Source organism: Microcaecilia unicolor, chromosome 4 (genome assembly GCF_901765095.1).
Source record: "Microcaecilia unicolor chromosome 4, aMicUni1.1, whole genome shotgun sequence".
NCBI classification, from domain to species: Eukaryota; Metazoa; Chordata; class Amphibia; order Gymnophiona; family Siphonopidae; genus Microcaecilia; species Microcaecilia unicolor.
In genome coordinates, this window is record NC_044034.1 from 28,520,799 (window position 1) to 28,541,698 (window position 20,900).

At 44.0% G+C, this 20,900-nt stretch overlaps 1 protein-coding gene across 1 annotated transcript in view; it reads right to left on the minus strand.

Annotated features, from left to right (window-relative positions):
- INTS4 (integrator complex subunit 4) overlaps positions 1-20,900 on the minus strand; it is a 109,670-nt gene that overhangs the window by 78,899 nt on the left and 9,871 nt on the right. The window contains 2 exon segments of the mRNA XM_030200084.1: positions 13,483-13,560; positions 13,563-13,600. Of these exon segments, the coding sequence (XP_030055944.1) occupies positions 13,483-13,560; positions 13,563-13,600 (116 nt within the window).

Here is a 20,900-nt window from a genome sequence, read left to right on the forward strand (position 1 = left end):
AACGGTATGATGTGATACTACATATGTATACTAGAGTGCTAAGACATGATTACTGTACATGTGCTTGTTGTAAAACAAAGGGTCCTGTTTACTAAGCCGCACTAGCGTTTTTAGCATGCGCTAAATGCATGAGTCGCTCATATGTTCCTATGGGTGACTTAGCATTTAGCGCGTGCTAAAAACACTAATGCACCCTTAGCGCTGCTTGGTAAACAGGGCCCAAAGATTTTTATGTTTCAACTGTTTTATTGACACCTCAATATGGTACAGCACAATAGTAAAAGCAGTATTATAGAACGTTTCTAATGTACAGTGCATAGATCTCCCAAAATTTAACCAGGGTCAAACTTTTATTTTTTATCCCTCCACTCTTCCCCCCTCCCAGTCTTCACCCCACCCCCAGTTGTACTTCGCAGTTATAGGAGCATAGTGGTGATGTACTGGATAGGCTGTAACATGTAACCATTCATGACTCTCTGTGTATCTAAAAATCATCCATCTACTCATTATCCAATCTCCATCAAAAAGGGGACTTCTCATTAACCTAGAAATATCGAATCATGTTCATGTTCCCTGCAACGGTGACTTATTACCAGAGCCTTACCTCCACCATAACACCCTAACCCCCAAGCCTTCCAATCCCCTCCTGCGCCTACCCCCTAGCTACTCCCTCTCCTGCCCCCCTTCTACCTCCCTCCCCCCCCCCCCCTCCAGCAAGCAGCAAACGGTCCTGTCTCGCTCTCCAGCTCCAGGCTTCTTCCATTCCCCCACCACTTCACTTCGGCTTTATCAGGCATTGAGGAGCAAGCTACGCCCCCTTGGGCTAAGAGCTTGCAGATACAGCATCCAGATCTGGAGAAATTGTGCTCTACGCTTGGGCAATCGTTTTGAATCTCTTGCTTCCCAAGAGGCCAAGAGGTGCACTTGATTTCACCAGTGCCAGTAGGCCGGCTCCTCTGGAGATGTCCAATATTGCATAATGCACTTCCGAGCTACCAAACTCAGTTTCCTGCATAGTTTTATAGCGGGGGCACGTAGCGGGGCAAAGGCTCTTGGTTGATCCAGCAGAAACTGCCTATCCGTCCCTTGAATCTTATTCCCCAGTCAAATTAAAAAACCTTTTAACCGCTGCCAAAATGCAGGCACCTTGGGACATTGCCATAGGGCATGATACAATGAGCCGGGACCCCTTCCACATTTGGAACAAGCTGAACTGTCCGGCCCCATCACATGAGCCAGCTGTGCTTTAGACATGTAGCCTCGGAGGACTACTCTATATCCGCATTCTCTCAGCCTTTCATCCTGTACTAGCATACGAATACCTTTCAGTGTAGCTGCCACATCCCAAGACGCTAACGAGGACCCTATATCTTGTTCCCATTTGTGTTTAAGGTCTTCATATTGTCTCTTAGGTCGACGCCGGGCCAAGGCTGCGTACAGACCACAGACCGAATACCTGTCAACAACTCCTCAAAAAAACCTCGAATTGTTTCCCCCATCCATCCCTGGGCCCAAAGACTTTTAATAGAAATAAAAGCAATGACGTCACCGGGGGGGAGGGGGGTCTGTCGAATTTACAAGGCTGTACTGTACATAAAATGAGTCCTAGATGAAAGCTGGATCATAAAATTTGTTCCATTTAATAATAAAAACATCTCTTATATTCCGCATAGTCTTAAATATAAGTTTGACGTGGGTTACAATAAAAAACAAGGTCAGTTACCTTGGAATTGCTACTATATCCTCTATCACAGGTTTGTCAGACCAACAAGCTGAAAAGAACTATAATATTTTAGACAAATTACATTTCAAGAATAGAGCTATTTTTAGGGGCTTTCTAAAGTAGGTATAGTCTGATTCCAAAGTTATTTTTTTGGATAGTGAATTCCACGTCTTTGTCAGCAAATACGGAAAAGACGAAGCAAAAATTTTAGATAGCTTCACGCCTCTAGGACTTGGGAAAATTTCACCTTAGGCGATTCCTAGTTGATCGTTTTAATGTTTGACCTGTAATGTGAATCATCAAATCATTCTTATAAGAAGGAGCCATTCCATGAATGGTCTTAAATGTTAAGCAGCATAACTTGTAAAATAAATAAAATAGAGGCCAGAATTATATTCAAGGTTTATATTCCGCACTATCTTCATAATTCTAGATGGAGAACAAAATTATACATAATACATACATATAGACAAATATGTAATATAATCAGAGAAACTATATTAAAACAATAAGGGCACTGTTTACTAAGCTGTGCTGTAGGCATGCTAAAATTTTTAGAATGCGCTAATGCTGGAGACACCCACATATTGCTATGGGTGTCTGTAGGAGTATTTACCTGAGATCTCACCTTTGCTGGTCTTGGCCTATACAGCCATTGTTATAACAATATGGATTTTACAGCTTCTGGCCTGTATGCATCAGTAACCAGCTTTGTCAAAGGAACATTACTGCTGAGCATAGCAAGATGACTTCATCCAAGGACATGTTCTTTGTTGTTAACTAGCCCAGTTATCTCCTGGGAAGATTGGAGGAAAGAGACACACATGGCTCCAGGAGTATGTGATCAGACAGGGAGGTTTGCATGCCTTCCATAAGTTTCATGGCTAGAACAAAGGCTCGCTTCTTGACCATGAAGCTGGCTGGACATTATTATACCATCTGTGATTGGTCCACAGGTATCATCTGACCCTTGGATACCAAAAAGGTTTGGACTGAAGAGGAGAGGAGACGACCAGAAGACTTGCAGGTGGCTAGAAGGCACGAGAATAACCAGAGACTGATTTTCCTAAAGACCAGTGAACTGCAAACCTTGTAACAAATTCACAAGGTTAGCTCAGCTACAGTTTACAGCCTTACTTATGACTGTGTAATCTGTGTCCAGAATACAGATCTCGGACTTTATTCCTGGACTGAGAGACTCGCTGAGGCTTCAGCTTGCGTCTAAGAGGAGGAATCTGCTTCTTTACCATTGGAAGTCTGCCACAGACTGCAGGGTGAGATACCAGGATTTACTACCTATGGTCATGGGGATAATTAGTCCTTGGCTTTTGTCTGAGACAGATGGGTTGTATGTAATGACTTATGGTCTATGAATTTAGCTGCTAACTGTATTTTGCATAAGACATGTGAAATGAGTTCTCATAATAATCATTAGGATATCAGTATTGTGATTGGTTGTGTAATCACTCATTTAGTTAGTCCATTAGGATAATCATATTTCATTATCTATATTTTGGGTGATAATCTATTTTTTTAGCAAGTTATTTTGTATTTGGCTTTGCATTTTGCTTCAGAACTATTTATATATATATATATTTCTTTACCTAATAAATAATATATATTCCATCTGTGGCATCGTTCCTTTTTCCAGCACAGCTAGCTAGTCATTGGGCTAAAGAGGTACGCTTCCCCTAGACACGAGTCCAGAAAATAAATGCTATTTAGTAGTGTTCTCACAGCTAAGTACCTCTAGATATATATTAGGAGTTGTACTCCTGTATATAGCAAACCTACATGTCTCTAGCATTAGCGCACGCTAAAAATGCCAGCGCACCTTAGTAAACAGGGCCCTAAAATTGTCAAAACATTAAAACATATTAAAATCCATCCATAACTCATGTGAACTGAGCCAGTGTAATTGATGTAATATGCTAATACACTATAAAATTTAGGGCCTGTTTAATAAGGCTCGTTAGCGTTTTTAACCCACCTACAATTGGCATGTGCACTGTGTAAGCACCTATAAGGCTACTGTAGGCGCGTACATGGTTAACGCGCGTTGAAGACGCTAATGCACCTATAACGCGGCTTAGTAAACAGGGCCCTTAATGAGAGAATAAAATAGGCCGTGTTCTGAATTGTTTTTGAACATCCCAAATGTACGACATTACAGTAATCCAGCTTTGACAGCAAAAGTGCTTGAAGTACTAATTTAAACTTATCTTGATGTATATTTCCAGACTCTTCTAAGCTTCCACTGCTAAGTTGCCCATAGGAACATATGGGTGACTCTAGCGTTTAAAATGTTAGCATGGCTTAGTAAACAGGGCCCTAAGATTACAATCAAAAATTATTCCTAATATTTTTAGACCCATATTCAAGTCTGTATATTGCATTATCTGTTTTAGTGGATTTGGCCTCATCTAAATGCCCTCTGGCTCTATCAACAGAAATTTCTTAATTTTAAATTTAATTTGCAATTTTTATCTTTATTTTTATTAATTTTTCATTACAAAAATCTAAAATCATATAGAGGAAAGCATGTAAACTTCCATAGAAAAATATTAACAATTTTGAACTTATTTAATACTCTCAACAACTGAGAAAATAGATGGTCTTTTTTTCCAAGAAAAGTTAAATCAGCTAATATTTTGTTTAAGGTGAAATACAATATAACCAGTCAAAAATTAATGTCAATGATACAAAAATGCAAAGAATTAAATATTAAAATTCATACAAACCTAATACATATAACCCAGCATAAAACAGAAACCAATATTACACCATGCTAAAGGAATTGGGAGTCCATTTTCTAAGCCATGCTAAAAAGTGGCTGGTGCTACTTTTAGTGCGTGGGTTTTCCACGTGCTGTGGCCACATTTAGTGTAGCAGTAAAATAACCACTTTTCAATCTTTTCCATTAATAGTCATGCGCTAATTTCACAATTAGCATGTGACTATTATCACGGGAGCCCTTACCACCATTTCTTTAGTAGGTGCTAAGGGCTCCTGCGCTAATCGGGCAGAGCGTGGTAATGATCCATGCTACTCGATTACCGCAGGGCATGCCTACTGTCCACCCATAGACATGCACCAAAATATAAAAAATTATTTTTTTTAGCGCAGGATTAGTGTGCGCTGATGGACACACTACCGTGGGACACCTCAGCGCATCCCACGGCAATGCTTTTTACCGTGCGGAAGGCATGTGCTAGTACCTACTGCAGCTTACTAAAAGGTCCCTTAGCTTTTTAACTTTCATATAAAAGGGGGAAGTTATCAAGGTACATTTAAAAAGAGGGGGGGGCGGATACTTTTCATAAATATTTAATGGAAATTCTCCATATTCCTCAGGCGGCAATACCCCCTATAAATAAAATATATTTTATTCCTCAATCTAAAGATGGACAGCAAGACCTCGGAAAAGATACCGCTAATTTACAAAATATTTCAGAAATATTGGAACAATCCTCTGATATAATTATACACAGAGCTACGGTGATTGTTGCAATGGTCTTTGAACAAGATTACAATAATATTTTAAGATTATACTTCAAAAATATCAAAGCTCAATTCCATGGTATTAAGGTTTGGATCTATCCTGACGTGACAAAAATGACTCAACAAAAAAGAAAACAATTTCTTGCTTTGAAACAAAAAACTATAGAGATTGGAGCTACTTTTTTTCTAGCATACCCATACAAGTGTGTAGTGAAATTGGGTCAAACAAAATATAATTTCTTTTCGCCGGAACAACTGAAAGTGTTTCTAGAAGTTAAAACAGTGAAATAAGTTAATTCTGGAACTCACAGCCTGTATTTTATTTAAACATGAGTGCCTATTTAGGTCTAGTTTAATTTGCTTAATGCCTATATAACTTCTCTTACTCTTTTTCCCCCCAAGCAATTATTGGGGTCTAAGAAAGGTTAAATTTATTTGTATTAATGTTTGTAATTATACTCATTATCATTTTCTTAATGACAGAAATGTAAGGTAAAATTATGTATCATACCTGATAATTTTCTTTCCATTAATCATAGCTGATCAATCCATAGACTGGTGGGTTGTGTCCATCTACCAGCAGGTGGAGATAGAGAGCAAACTTTTGCCTCCCTATATGTAGTCATGTGCTGCCGGAAACTCCTCAGTATGTCGATATCAAAGCTCCATCCGCAGGACTCAGCACTTAGAGAATTACACCCACAAAGGGACACTCTGCCCAGCTCACCACCGCCGAAACGGGGGAGGGGAATTAACCCAGCTCATCCCCACACAAGTGGGGGAGGGGAATCCGTCCAGCTCATCCCCGCGGAGCGGGGGAGGGACACCACACCCGCCGATGCGGGGGGATCTGGCTTATCCTGCAACCGCAACCGCGGGAGGAGCTGACTGACCCTAACACCGCCGAAGCGGGAGGGGTACAAAGCTGCCCTACAGCCGCACGAAGCGGGAGGGAGTGCCGGCAGAATTTAAATCTCAATCCAGCCCCGTAAAACGGAGGGGAGAGGAATGCAGCAGCTCACTGTAACACAAACTCGTCTCAACTCTTGAAGAATCCAAGTGAAAGAAGAACTTGAACACGAAGTCCTCCTGAAGTAACTGAAGGCTAAACTTGAACCTAAAATTCAACCAGAATATAAACAGTACAGATATCTGGGAGGGGCTATGGATTGATCAGCTATGATTAATGGAAAGAAAATTATCAGGTATGATACATAATTTTACCTTCCATATCATCAAGCTGATCAATCCATAGACTGGTGGGATGTACCGAAGCAGTACTCACCCAGGGCGGGACATAGAAATCCCTGACCGCAACACTGAAGCTCCAAACCGGGCCTCCGCCCGAGCAGCCACAGTCAAGCGGTAATGCCTGGCAAAGGTATGGGCCTTCCCCGCGGCCACCTAAGCCGCTGCAATGGCTTCCTTGCCCATCTTGCCACTGTAGGCTTAGAAGCCTGCAGACCCTTACGAGGACCTGTAAACAGGACAAACAGATGATCCGATTTCCGGAAATCATTGGTCACTTCCAAGTATCTGATGATGACTCGTCTCACATCCAGAAATTGAGAGCAGAGTATTCCTCTGGGTAGACCTCCCTACGAAAGGAAGGGAGACAGAGCTGCTGAATCACATGGAAGCGAAAAACAATCTTGGGCAGGAAGGAAGGCACTGTGCGAATAGTCACTCCTGCCTCAGTGAACTGCAGAAAAAGCTCTCGACATGAGAGTGCCTGGAGCTCGGAAACTCTTCTGGCTGAAGTGATAGCCACCAAAAAGACTGCTTTCAACGTCAGGTCTTTCAGAGATGCCCTCGACAAGGGTTCAAAAGGCGGCTTCTGCAATGCTCTTAGCACCAGGTTGAGATTCCACGCAGGCACCACTGAGTGCAGAGGAGGGCGCAGGTGATTAACTCCCTTGAGAAAGCGCACCACATCTGGCTGCGAAGCCAGGGAAGCACCCTTCAGGCGGCCCCTGAAGCAAGCCAGAGCCGCTACCTGAACTTTCAGGGAACTGAGCGACAGGCCTTTGTCCAGACCTTCTTGCAGGAACGCCAACACTGAAGAAATTGGAGCAGTGAAGGGAGAAAGTGAGCCTGCTTCACACCACGCTGCAAAGATACGCCAAACCCTGGCGTAAGCAGTAGAAGTAGAGCGCTTCCTCGCTCTCAGCATAGTGGCGATGACCTTGTCTGAGAAGCCCTTCTTTCTCAGACGCTGCCGCTCAATAGCCAGGCCGTAAGACCAAAGGGGGAGGGATCCTCCATCACCACGGGACCCTGATGTAACAGGCCCTGCTCCACTGGCAGCCGCAGAGGAACGCCGACTGAGAGCCTGATCAAGTCCGCATACCAGGGACGTCTGGGCCAATCCGGACCCACCAGGATTACCCTGCCGGGATGCTTTGCCACCCGGTCTAGCACCCTGCCCAACATGGGCCAGGGCGGCAACACATAGAGAAGCTCTTGTGTCGGCCACTGTTGGAGAAGAGCATCTACTCCCAGGGATCGAGGGTCCCGTCCTCTGCTGAAAAAGCGCGGCACTTGGCAATTGGCCGATGACGCCATCAGAACTAGGCTCGGCTGGCCCCAGCGCTTCGTGATGCCCAAGAACGCCTGAGCAGATAGCTGCCACTCTCCGGGCTCCAAGGTATGGCGACTGAGAAAGTCCGCCTTGACCTTCATTACTCCGGCAATGTGGGCCGCTGACAGCTGTTCCAGGTTCGCTTCCGCCCACTGGCATAGATTCATGGCCTCCTTGGCTAGAGGGGCGCTCTTGGTACCTCCCTGGCGGTTGACATAGGCCACAGCCGTGGCATTGTCCGACAGGACCCGTACAGGCTTCAACACCAGTACCGGGATGAACTCCAACAACACCAACCGAATGGCTCTGAGTTCCAGGAGGTTGATAGACCACTTGCCTCTGCAGGAGACCAGAGCCCCTGCGCTGTCCTTCCCAAGCAGTGGGCTCCCCAGCCCATCAAAGAGGCGTCTGTCGTGACGACAATCCACTCCGGGGTCACCAGAGGCATTCCTGCAGACAACTTGTCTGTCTGCGTCCACCAGCTCAGCGCCTTGCGCACTGCTGGGTCCAAGGGAAGGCGCACAGCATAATCCTCCGACATCGGAGTCCAGCGCAGCAGCAGAGATTGTTGTAGTGGTCTCATATGAGCCCTGGCCCAGGGCACTACTTCCATCGTGGCCGTCATAGAGCCCAACAGCTGCACGTAGTCCAAGCCCGAATAGGAGAGGCTACTAGGAACTAGTCCACCTGAGCCTGAAACTTGACAATCCGATTGTCTGGCAGGAACACTCTGCCCACTTGGGTGTCGAATCGAACTCCCAGATACTCCAGGGACTGAGTCGGGCGCAGCTGGCTTTACTCCCAGTTGATGATCCACCCCAGGGAGCTCAAAAGAGCAACCACCCGGTTCACAGCTTTGCCGCACTCTGCATAAGAGGGGGCTTGGATCAACCAGTCGTCCAGATAAGGATGGACTTGAACTCCTTCCTTCCTCAGGAAGGCCGCGATGACCACCATTACTTTGGAGAAGGCCCGCGGAGCAGTAGCCAACCCGAACGGGAGGGCTCTGAACTGGAAGTGTCGGCCCAGTACTGCAAAACGCAGAAAGCGTTGATGAGGAGGCCAGATGGGAATATGCAAGTACGCTTCCTTGATGTCCAAGGATGCCAGGAACTCTCCTGCCTTCACTGCCGCTATAACAGAGCGGAGGGTCTCCATGCGAAAGTGCCGAACTTTCAAGGCCCAATTGACCCCTTTGAGGTCGAGGATAGGCCGTACAGAACCTCCTTTCTTTGGTATCCCAAAGAAAAAGGAGTAACATCCCTTGCCAAGCAGATTTTCTGGCACCGGAACGACCGCCCCCAGGCGGATCAGATTGTTCAAGGTCTGCTGCACTACCACAGCTTTGACCGGAGACTTGCAGGGAGAGAGTACAAACCCGTCTTTTAAGGGTCGGCAGAACTCTAGCTTGTAGCCGTCTCTGATGACTTCCAGCACCCAAGCGTCTGAAGTTATTGTGGTCCACTCGCCCATAAACGAGGACAGCCTTCCTCCAATCTGCACTGGGGCGTGGACCAAGGCCCCGTCATTGGGTACGAGACCCTGGGGAGGACCGGAGGAAGCACCTCCGGGACGGCGATCTCTGCGAAAAAAAATGCTGCTTGGGGGAGAAGTTCCTCTTGAAGGAAGAGGGGGCAGAGGAGCCCGACCTGCCCGGGCGGTACCGACGGGCTTCCTGAAACCGTCCTCTGGAGGGTACCAGGGCGGAGTACTAGCCCGAACCCTGACCTCTGGTAACTTCTTGCCCTTAGACGTGCCGAGATCGGTCACGATTTTGTCCAGCTCGACCCCAAAGAGCAGCTTGCCTTTAAAAGGCAATCTAGCCAGGCGGGATTTAGAGGCGTGGTCAGCAGACCAATGTTTCAGCCAAAGCCACCGCCGCGCAGAGATTGTCTGAGCCATGCCTTTCGCTGAGGCCCTCAAGACATCATACAGCAAGTCTGCCAAATAGGCTAAGCCCGATTCCAGGGCCGGCCAATCAGCCCTCAAAGAAAGATCCGAGGGGAAAGCCCGCTGCACCATAATCAGGCACGCCCTGGCCACATAGGAGCCACAAATTGAGGCCTGCAAACTTAAAGCAGCTGTCTCAAAGGACGACCTTAAGGCCGCCTCCAATCTTCTGTCTTGGGCGTCCTTTAGGGCCGTGCCACCTTCCACCGGCAACGCCGTTTTCTTAGTCACCGCAGTGATTAAAGAATCCACAGTAGGCCACAGATAGGCCTCACGTTCCCTTTCAGTCAAAGGATAGAGGCAGGACATAGCCCTAGCCACTTTAAGGCTCGCTTCCGGGACATCCCATTGAGCCGCAATTAAGGTGTGCATGGCACCATGCACGTGGAAGGTTCTAGGCGGGCGCTTCGTCCCCAGCATAATGGCAGAGCCAACAGGGGCTGAGGGAGAGACGTCCTCCGGAGAGGAAATCTTCAAAGTGTCCATGGCCTGTACCAACAGGTTGGACAAATCCTCTGAGCTAAAAAGCCGCGCTGCAGAGGGGTCATCCGCTCCATCCGAGCGGGGATCCGTCTCCTCCAAGGAATCCGCAAAGGACCGTTGGGAGACCTCAGATACGCTGCCCTCATCTACATCGGAGGAGACAAGTCCTCCAAGGCCTGGGAATCAACCCGAGGGCGTTTACCTCTGGGAACCTCAACCTCTTTACCAGACGAGGGAGCAGGGGCAGCGTTTTGCATAAGGAAGGCCTGATGCAGCAGCAAAACAAACTCGGGGGAGAAACCCCCCAGACTGTGTACTTCCGCAGCCTGGGCAACAGCCCTAGACGCACCCTCAACCGGCGCTGTAAGAGCGGGGAGGAGAGACATGCTGCGCATCCAAAATGGCGTCCGGCGCGACACTCCGCGAAGGAGCCGCGCGGGAAGAACAGCGCTTAACTTTAGCCGCTTTTGTGCCGTCGCCCAAATTAAGGGCGTTCATGGCATTAATGTCTCCAACCTCAAGGGCGGCCCAAGAAGAAGCCGTCCGAGCCGTGTGGCCGGCCAAGATGGCGGAGGCGAGGAGCGGGGGATGGGCGTTTATGGCGGGAAAAATCGCCACGCTGGAGGAAGGACCGGGACATTCATCGGCCACGAACTGTCACCCACAAGGGCGAATCAGGCTTTAAGACCCCCGCATCCCCTCTAGAAGCGCCCAAGCGATCCGGGGAGCGACTCTTTACGCCCTCGCCCTCCGACGCCATATGCCACGTGGAGATAAATCGGGGAACCCCCTGCCCGCTATAAAAAGGTAAAAATTACCTGCTGTCCGCTCCGAGCTGTAACGACCTGGTGTCCCAGTGAGTAGCTGCAATAAATGTTTAAATAAACGTCGAAATAAACGCCTTTAAGGACGTTCAAATTTTTTTTTTTTTTACGGAGCCAGCGGGAGGGGGGAGAAAAGGAGGGACCTGGCACCACCAGGTTTGCACTTGCTCAAAAGAGCCCTCAACCCCAGGCACTCAACAAAACCTAAGAATTAGGCTTGGAGGCCTAGCCAGAGCTGCTGCTGTGTGTGACCACCACCTGCTGAGATAGAGAACATACTGAGGAGTTTCCGGCAGCACATGACCACATATAGGGAGGCAAAAGTTTGCTCTCTATCTCCACCTGCTGGTAGATGGACACAACCCACCAGTCTATGGATTTGATCAGCTTGATGATATGGAAATTTCTATTTTAAATGAGAATGTTACAAATTCTTGAAATTATATATTTCTTTACCTGTATTGCTTTAACAAGGTATCCTTGTGAATATAATTAAAATTATAATAAAATAAATAAAAAAAAAAAAAGAGGGGGGGGGGGGGGGGCTATTACTGCACCTTGATTTATCATGAAACTTACCAACCAGCAGTTTCTCACGTTGCTGACTAAAATGGTAAAAGTATAACACTGCTTGCAAGCCACCTCACAATAAGTATTATTGTTCCACCCTGGAGTATCAGGCTGTCAAGTTGCAACCCTATGGTAGTGTGGTCTCTTTAAATGGTTAGCACCTTCTCTTCAGCAGAAAGTCCCTCTTGGGCTCCCCTTCCCATCAAGCCCCCCAGCCCCCCCCCACCCTAAACTCTAAGGGCCACCCAGTGTCCAACCTCCACATAAGCAATAGTCCCCTCCCTAAGAAGTAATCCCCCGTCTCCACAGGGCCTACCGTACAGTAAATCTTGGTTTCTAGTGGTGTGAGCAGGATCAATTCCCGCGCACCTACCCTTGTTGGCACCTTCTTCCAAACATGGCACTGGCAAACCCTAATGGTAGTCTGTAGGGTTATTTTGCTGGTGATATTATGGCATGTGATTTACATCACAAGTTGCAGTATAGTATTTACATAGTAATGAGCTGCGTTACATGCATTTGCAAATTTTGCATCTCATTACTACTTATCGTTGTGTTAGGGCATATTATTTGCCCTTTAATACAGGTTCACTTCCCCCCACAAATGCTATGAATAAAGTTTACAGCCATTCTTTAAAATAAAAAAAGACTACTCCATATAATGAGTTCCAGATTTTGCTGGCCTCTATATAGTTTCAAGAGACAAGGCAGAACTCAGCACTATTCATTCATTCAAAACATCAATGAATCTTAAAAATGAAACTATGGAAATGAATAGTGTAAATCACCTGAATTTGTCAAAATTGATTTTGACAGGTGACACGCCCACTTCCAGGTGTTCAGCCAAGGAGAGAACATGCCTAAGCCACGTCCACTCCCCTGTCCCCTTTGATGATGTCACTGTCTAAGCCATGCTCACTCCCCTCCCCCTTTGATGACATCACCAGATATGACGTTTTGGCGGCTAGTAGCAGGAAGTGACGTGATGAATATGGTAATGGCCACCATCTTGAATAAGGGGTGTGGCTGTGACATCATGTCCTGTTACATCATCAAAAGGGTGGGACTATACAAAATGAGTGGGGGTTAGGGGCAGGGAATGACAAGGGCGTGGCTATGTAAGGCGTGGGGCTCAGGTGGGTCAAGATTGATGTCCAGTGACATCATCCAAGGGGCAGGGAGTGGATGTGGCTTGGGCAGTGAAATCATTCAAGGGGCAGGAAGTGGGCATGTCTCAGGAATGTCCTCACTTCTGATTGGCTGACAATTCGGAAGTGGGCATCACCTCTCAAAATCAATTAATTTTGACAAATGCAGGCAAGGTACACTACTGCCATGGCCTGTATAAATTCTGTAGTGTGAGGTGTCTTCTTAGGATCCCAACGGAGTGACAGAGAGCTTTGTGCAGGGCTACTTCTATTATTAGCCACCTGTGAAGATCAGATGAGGTAGTACATGGCAACCTGCATATCTGCAATATAGCAATTGCCTTGGCCACCACTGTTCTCAGCTACTCCACTTCCTAACTACAGCCCCAGTCCACCCAACAGACACCACTATTCCCCAAACCCAGGTATGTTAGAAAAGCACAATAAGATTAGCTTTATCTTTGAGAAGTCTTGAGCTGACATGGTTCAAAGCAAGTAAACACAACTCAATTGGGGAGAGGCGGATATTACTAATAGCCAATCAAATAACAGGTACTGAAGAAAAGTCTGTTCATTTTGCATTACTCATTATGAAACTTGGGAAACAGGTAGGCTGGATTTGAACTCTATAGCCTTTCAGTGCTTATGAACTACTAAGCATTTCAAGGTGCAACATGGGATTAGGCTAAAACCAAAACATACTTTCATTTTGAAGCGTGTTGATTACATCATCAATAATAGAGTCTGGTACAAATCCTTCTGTTCTTGATAACAAACCAGCAACGATGCAATTTTCAGTCTCACTGAAGCATTCATTCTCCTAAAACAGACAAACAATATCTGAGCTGTACTTCAGCCTAGGGTTATACAGAATACTTACATAAAGCCTAACTGTTTAGATTACTGTGGTACTTTAGAAAATGCAGCCACTTTGGGAGCAAATAAGAACATAAGAATAGCCACAGTGGGTCAGACCAATGGTCCATCTAGCCCAGTATTCTGCTTCCAACAGTGGCCAATTCAAGTCATTAAGTACCTGACAATACCAATAGTAGTGACAATCCCTATGGACTTTTCCTCCAGGAACTTGGTCAAACCTTTTTAAACCCAAATTCACTAACCACCAATACCACATCTTCTGGCAACAAGTTCCAGAGCTTAACTATTCTTCGAGTGAAAAAATATTTGCTCCTGTTCGTTTTAAAATTTTACCATGCAACTTCCTTGAGCATCCCCTAGTCTTTGTACTTTATGAAAGTGTAAAAAAAAAAAATAAATTTACATTTACTGTTCTACACTACTCAGGATTTAGTGATTTCTATCATATCCCCCTCAGCTGTCTCTTTCCAAGCTGAAGAGTCCTAACCTCTTAAAGCCTTCCTTGTATGAGAGGAGTTTCATCCCCATAATCATTTAGGTCACCCTTCTTTGAACCTTTTTAATTCTGCTATATCTTTTTTAAGGTACAGCGACCAGAATTGCACATAATACTGAAGGTGTGGTCGCACCATGGAACCTGCAACTTTATCTGTAGAATCTTAAGGGAATATTCTATATTTTAAATTGTGAAGTACATCCCACTTTAGCAACTGTTAATCATTCTAAACGCAGATGGAGGCAACATACACACTGAAGTGATCCCTTATAGAATACCAACTACCATAGATACTAGCATTTTATAAAGAGTAGAGAGCTACTTTTCTTTATAAAATCGGGCCTAGATAAGCTCCTTACCCTCTATGCTTTGCGCCCTGTTATAAAATTACCCACCATGAGGGTCACCTAAACACCTATCTGTAGCCTATTTATAAGATACTACATATATGCCTATGCGTCTTTATAGACCATCAGCTCCAATCTGTAGAAAATGTGCCTAAAATGAAGCTGTGGAAAGGCATTTTATGCATGTACTAGCCGTTGAGCCCGTGAAAACGGGCTGCTTTTGGAATGGGGGGGGGGGGGTTCCGAGCCCACCCCCCCCCCCCGGTCGCCGCCGCCGCCCCTCCACCCGGCTCCGAGCTAGCACTGTAACGTACATCAGCACACAGCAGCAGGCACATCAGCAAAGCTGCCGTTGGGGCGGGCTTCCTTCTCTGCCCTGTGTCCTGCCCTCGTGTGACGTAACGTCGGCGAGGGCGGGACAAAGGCAGAGAAGGAAGCCGACGGCAGCTTTGCTGATGTGCCTGCTGCTAGCGTGCTGAAGAGAAGACTAGACGATTTAATATAAAAAGTTTATTTACAATGTACTGATACCTTTTATGAGGTATGCAGGAAGCATGTTCAGACAAAGCAGTCAGAGAATGCTTAAAGGCACCGATCTCTCATTGGTCTTATATAGCTTCTTTGGCATCTGAATCTACAACATCCCTGTGCAAGTCTCTGAATACCACAAACTGTTAATTCATGTGCAGAACATCTGCTTTCTATTACCCCCCTACCTTCTATCCAACAGACTTTCTGGAGCCTGCCTCTGGCTAATGTGGGCCCCATCATGTCCCAGGAGATTTAGTGTTGAAACAGCTAGCTCTGCATGTTTTTTTTTGAAGCATTCCACTCCAATTTTTTTATGCTTTTATTCAACATTTTTATGCTTTTATTCAACATCCTCCCTCTTGAGGACTGATATTCCAGGCCTCAACACATCTGTTTCAGCTCCAGTCTGTTTCTTACCTCCTTTCTAAATCTCCTCCCCCCTTGTTTGTGGCATTCAGTTTCTGCACGCTTTTTCAATATTTTGGCTGACATATTAAAGTTCTATTTATTCTGAATTTCAGTTATCATTGTTATTTTAAAAACATCCTGGCACATCTTTGCAAACCTGCTAATACATGTTGCATTAAACAGATTCAATTGTACTAGGGTACAAAATTTATATTTCCTTTGAATATCAGACAGTGAGCTTCATCAAAGGGAAGTACACTGTCATTCTTATGTTCATATAAGAACAATTATAAGGATAATGCCCAATTGCATTAGTTAATATGGCATTAAAAATTACACAAATTAAAAGCATAACATTCATTGAATCAGTGTTACAACATTCTGCATGTAAGTGCACTTTATCGGGGGAATGTGTTCAGTTGTCATACTATTAATCAGACACCAAAATGATGTCTGTGGGTACTTGTCCATAAGCAAGGCTTGCTTATAAATAGTCTCATTTGTCAATGAAGGTTTTCATCATCTCTTACACAGGTATTATTGGGATAACAGACATGATTTTATCATTGTAGTCCCATATATTCATAGTTGGCAAGGACAAGGATGATGTCAGTCAGTGGGCACATATGATACAATCAGTCAAATTCAACATCTTGGCCACTGTAACAAGTCTATTTCATATGTGTTCATTGTCCATTAACAAACAACAACAGTCCAATACCATCATGTTTAGGGACATGATGTTTGTTTATTCTTTGTCCATTTCAATGTTATTAATTCGTCGAATATCTGCTAAATGTATCCAAGAAGTATGACCTTCCAGACGGGCAGAGGTCTGAGTAAGGGCCGTGATAGCAAAAGGCCCTACATACACAGGATCCTTCCATGTTTATGTGTAAAATTCTTTCGTAGCACTAGGTCACCTACTTTAAAAGCACAAACATCATTAGTAGTTCCTGCCTGTGATGCTACATTTGTTCGGATCATATCACTTGTCAGGTTCAACATAGGTTGTAGCTTTTGCCAGTACTGAGCTGTGCTATCAGTACTTGCTGTCTGCATCGGGAAAAAATGACGTCCTGTCTGAATTTGGAATGGGGTCAATTTAGTACGCCCATTAGGTGGGCCCTTATAACCATCAAAGCTAATGGTAACAAATCAAGCCAGGTATATGGTTACCTGCTGTTTCCTTGTTTAAAGCCTTCAGTAATACTCTCAATTTAGTTTTTAAAATACCATTGTAGCGTTCCACCAAACCATTGGAGGTGGGGCGATTACACTGATACCTTTCTGTGTGTTAAACCCATAATCGTTTCCATTTCTTTCAAAACACTGTTATTAAAATGTGTCCCGTTATCAGAAATTATTCTAGATGGACATCCATGCCTTGGCATAATATGAGTTACCAGGCATTGTACCACTTCATGTGCTGTCTCCCTTTTACATGGAAATGCTTCTACCCACCTTGAAAAAGCATCCACCCAAACTAACAAATACCTTTTTCCCTGCACTGGAACAATCATATCGGTAAAATCAATATACCATTCTTTTGCTGGGCCTTCTGGTATTGGAAGTGTCCCAGGCGATATTTTAGGACCTCGTTTAGGTATGTTAATATTACATACCATGCAATTCTGCACAACCTGTTGAATCAAGTTATCAATTTTTAAAGTCCAAAATCTTTGCACAAACTGTTGCCTCATTGTTTCTTTATTCCAATGCATGGTTGCATGCCAACCAGCCAATACCTTAATCGCCTGGCTCATTGGCATACAAGGTAATCCTTCTTCTGCATTAAACCATAATCACTTCCCAATTTCATACATCCTCTCTTCAAACCATTTTTCACTTTCCTGTCCCTCTGGCTGCCACATTTCAATCTTATCTACATTCGTAAGTGGCCCTTCCTGTGTCTGTCTAGTATTATACAAAATTCTTTTCACTTTGCTTAACCACCTCCGTTGCTGCTGCATCAGCCATTGCATTACCTAGTGCCTCAAAGGTTGGCTTTTCAGTGGGGCCGGGGTCCACACAACTGCAGTTTTTCTACCTTCACGTTCCCTTCTTGCCAAATTTCAAACAGCATTTCCAATATGTGTTACTGTTGTAAATTTTTACCTGCACTGTTATACATCCCCTCTACGCTGCCATTTTAATATATGATACTGTAGTGACTTGCAACATAACCACTATCCAGTATATATAGTGACATTTTGAGTCATATCAGTGTGTTGTAAGGCCGTAATAACGGCTAAAAGTTCAGCCTGAGTGTGCAGTCTGATCAGGAGGGGTTTTTATTGTACTTGCATTATCTTTCTTAGATTCTCATCTACCTGCACGCAGCAAAGCCTGCAACAGTCCTTTCACAAGCTCCATCTGTAACCATATTAACCCATCAGATAAGGGTTCAAAAGTAAGACAGTGAAATGTAGGATATTCTATAGTATCGACTCTCACCTCTTGATCGACAGGAAAAAGCAGATCTATCTTATTTCTCTGTTCTTTAGTTAATGGTATTATCTTATATCTTGTCCTACAAGTACTGCTTGATATTTTCCAAATCTAGTGGCTGTCAATGCCGTTTGGCTAGGGCTCAACAGCGTTTTAATCGTGTGGTTGGTATGTATTACAATAGGAACAAAAGGCATTTGTTGCTCTCCATTTACCTACTGCAGCCACTATAGCTGTCAGTAACTTTGGTATTTCTTTCATTCCTTTTTCCACATGATTAAAAGAGCCTGACAAAAAAGCTACTGGTGCATTTACTTCATTGTTTTGATTAATCATAGCTGCCCAACTATTTCCCATGTCTTTTACCCACAAATGCACAGGTGATTGGATATCTATTACTGCTAACGGTCCTGGAGATAATAAATCCCTCACAATCTTAGCCAGCACTATTTTATCCTGTTCTTCCAATACAATTAGTGTATTCTTTGGTGTGGCTGCGGGCAGTTTCAAATGTTTTATACAGTCTCATTACTTTTGTGTATAATTTGGTATCCATTGTCTGCAGTAATTTAACATTCCCAAAACAGCACGTACTGGGTAACTGTTTGCTGGTACCGGGTTTCATTTAAAATAGATATAACTTCAGGTATAATGACCTTATGTTCTGCTGAACATTTTGTCCTAAAAAGGTGACAGTAGATTGGGCTATAACACATTTTTCCTTGTTACATTTATATCCTAACTCTCCTAATAACAAAAATAATTTGTAGTCCAATCTAGCATTCTGCTTCAGTCTCAGCAGACAGTAGAATATCATCTACATAGACAACAATGACACCGTGTCAGGCAATTGACTCCTGAAATCCTTTAAATCCATCATTAGTTGTTTGGAGAATACCGATGGACTATCAGTAAAGCCTTGAGGCATCCTAGTCCACCTGTATGCCTCATTCTGTACTATAAATGACGTCAAATCCCTAGACTCTGGATGAAGAGGTATTGAAAAGAATGCATTAGACAAGTCAATACACAGTGTTATATGCATATATATTCTGAGTGTGCAAAGTGTAGCAGGATTTGCACAAATGGAAATTGATTTTTGGTAACCTCATTTAGCTCTCTTAAATCATGTACTATCCTTACATTGTTTTCACCCCTTTCGGGACAGGAAACAATGGGGTATTATACGGGGATACTGAAGGTTCAATAATACCACATTTCAATAATTTATCAATGTGCTCCCGGGTTTTTGGATACTAATTTAGGTCGTATGGGGTAAGGGTCTTGCTTCGGCCCCTTTGCCCCTTCTATTAATTCTATCTTATGGGTTTTGCATTTATGGCTAGTCCATATGGTGAATCACTTGTACTCCAAATATGTTGTGGTAATTCTTCCATACCCCTTACTTTATTTTCATTATTCAACTGTTGAACCATGGTGAGCAAACTTGGTATTCTTATTTTCCAAAATCTAAACACAATCCTAATTGAGGACAATAAGTCTCTACCACACAATTTACTGGGCAATCAGGTGCCACTAAAAAGGGTACCACAGCCTCCCTTGAACCGTGCGGTTGGCATTCCAAGCGCACCAGAGTGGGTTCTGTTAGCCTTTTTCTTTGTTCTATCCCGTAAATCCCACTGTTGTTCTATACGGATTTGAAAGTTAACTCCCTGTGGTTTGCACACAACACAGACGGTACTCGCCCCTGTATCTATCAAAAATCTCACAGGAGTTCCATATTTGCCAATTGTCAATGTAATAAGGGTTCCCTTGTGTCTAATCTGAAAATCATTCCCTCCTCCTGACACTGGTCTGCTTCCAGTCAATAGCATTGGTCTGGAATATTCTGCCAAGTTGGAAAAGCATTTACAGTGCCTTGTCTCTGTACCTGCAGCCCCTGGTCCCCTGTGATTGCATCACCGGCTGCTGTATTGCAGTCCTGCGGGGCACTCACAGGCATCCCTACTACTTGTGGCATTAATCCTTGCTGCGTCTGCATTTGTACTTGGGGCATTCCTGCATTCTGATAACATTCTGAAGCATAGTAACCATATTGCTGACAAATCATATTGTTCAGATGTTTATTAAGATTTTAAATCACCTCTTCTATTAACCTACACACAGAACTAGCTAGGACTGTGACTAATTCAAGACAGATGATCTCTTAACACTGCAGGAATCTCACTTAAAAAAGATGTCAAACAAAGTTAAATTGCAAAGACATTCCACATAGAGAACTAGAAACAGAATAACACATATTTTAAAATAAACAGAGATCAGAATTCCCTATAAGACAAAGAACTTATTTAAATCTAATCTAAAAACAATCTTTAAAAGGAACAAAAAAAATTTCAGTTCTTCCTGACCTTTTAACCTGTAAAGCCAGACACCCGACTGAAATCAAAAACAGATGACATTCCTCAACCTTCAGGCTGAACAAAAGGTTGCTTTTCCCGCTCTTGCTGTATTTTTCAAACGATCCATACTGAGACAGCTCAAAAAAGAATCTTTTGCATCATACCATTTCTCATGTATTTTTTCAATCTGTTTTTTTTCTAATGGGAATAATTCTATGACATGCTGCAAAGGGGAGCATTTTTGAACATATCTAAATCTAAATACATAGCATATACAGGGGGCTGTTCTTTTCTTATCTGCCCCTTTCCCTTCATTTTTATGTTTCAAAGTTTTATTGATGATGCCACAGATTAATACAGTTCTTTGATTAAATACATAACAGTTTTAACTTTGTCAGTCATATGTACATTAATTCCGCGGTCATTATCATCAAATTGATTTACAGTTTTCTTCCCAATTCCCCCCCCTCCCCCCCTTAATACTGTCTGTAACCTATTCCTTATATCAAATAGAGTAATAAACATCAATAAACATTGTCCGCTATCTGCACTTTCCAAAATAATAACTTGTATTGAGTTGCTGTTAACCCCTTATCTAATATCTCCCTCCCTTCCATCCCCGTCCCCCTCCCCCCCTTTATCATGAAA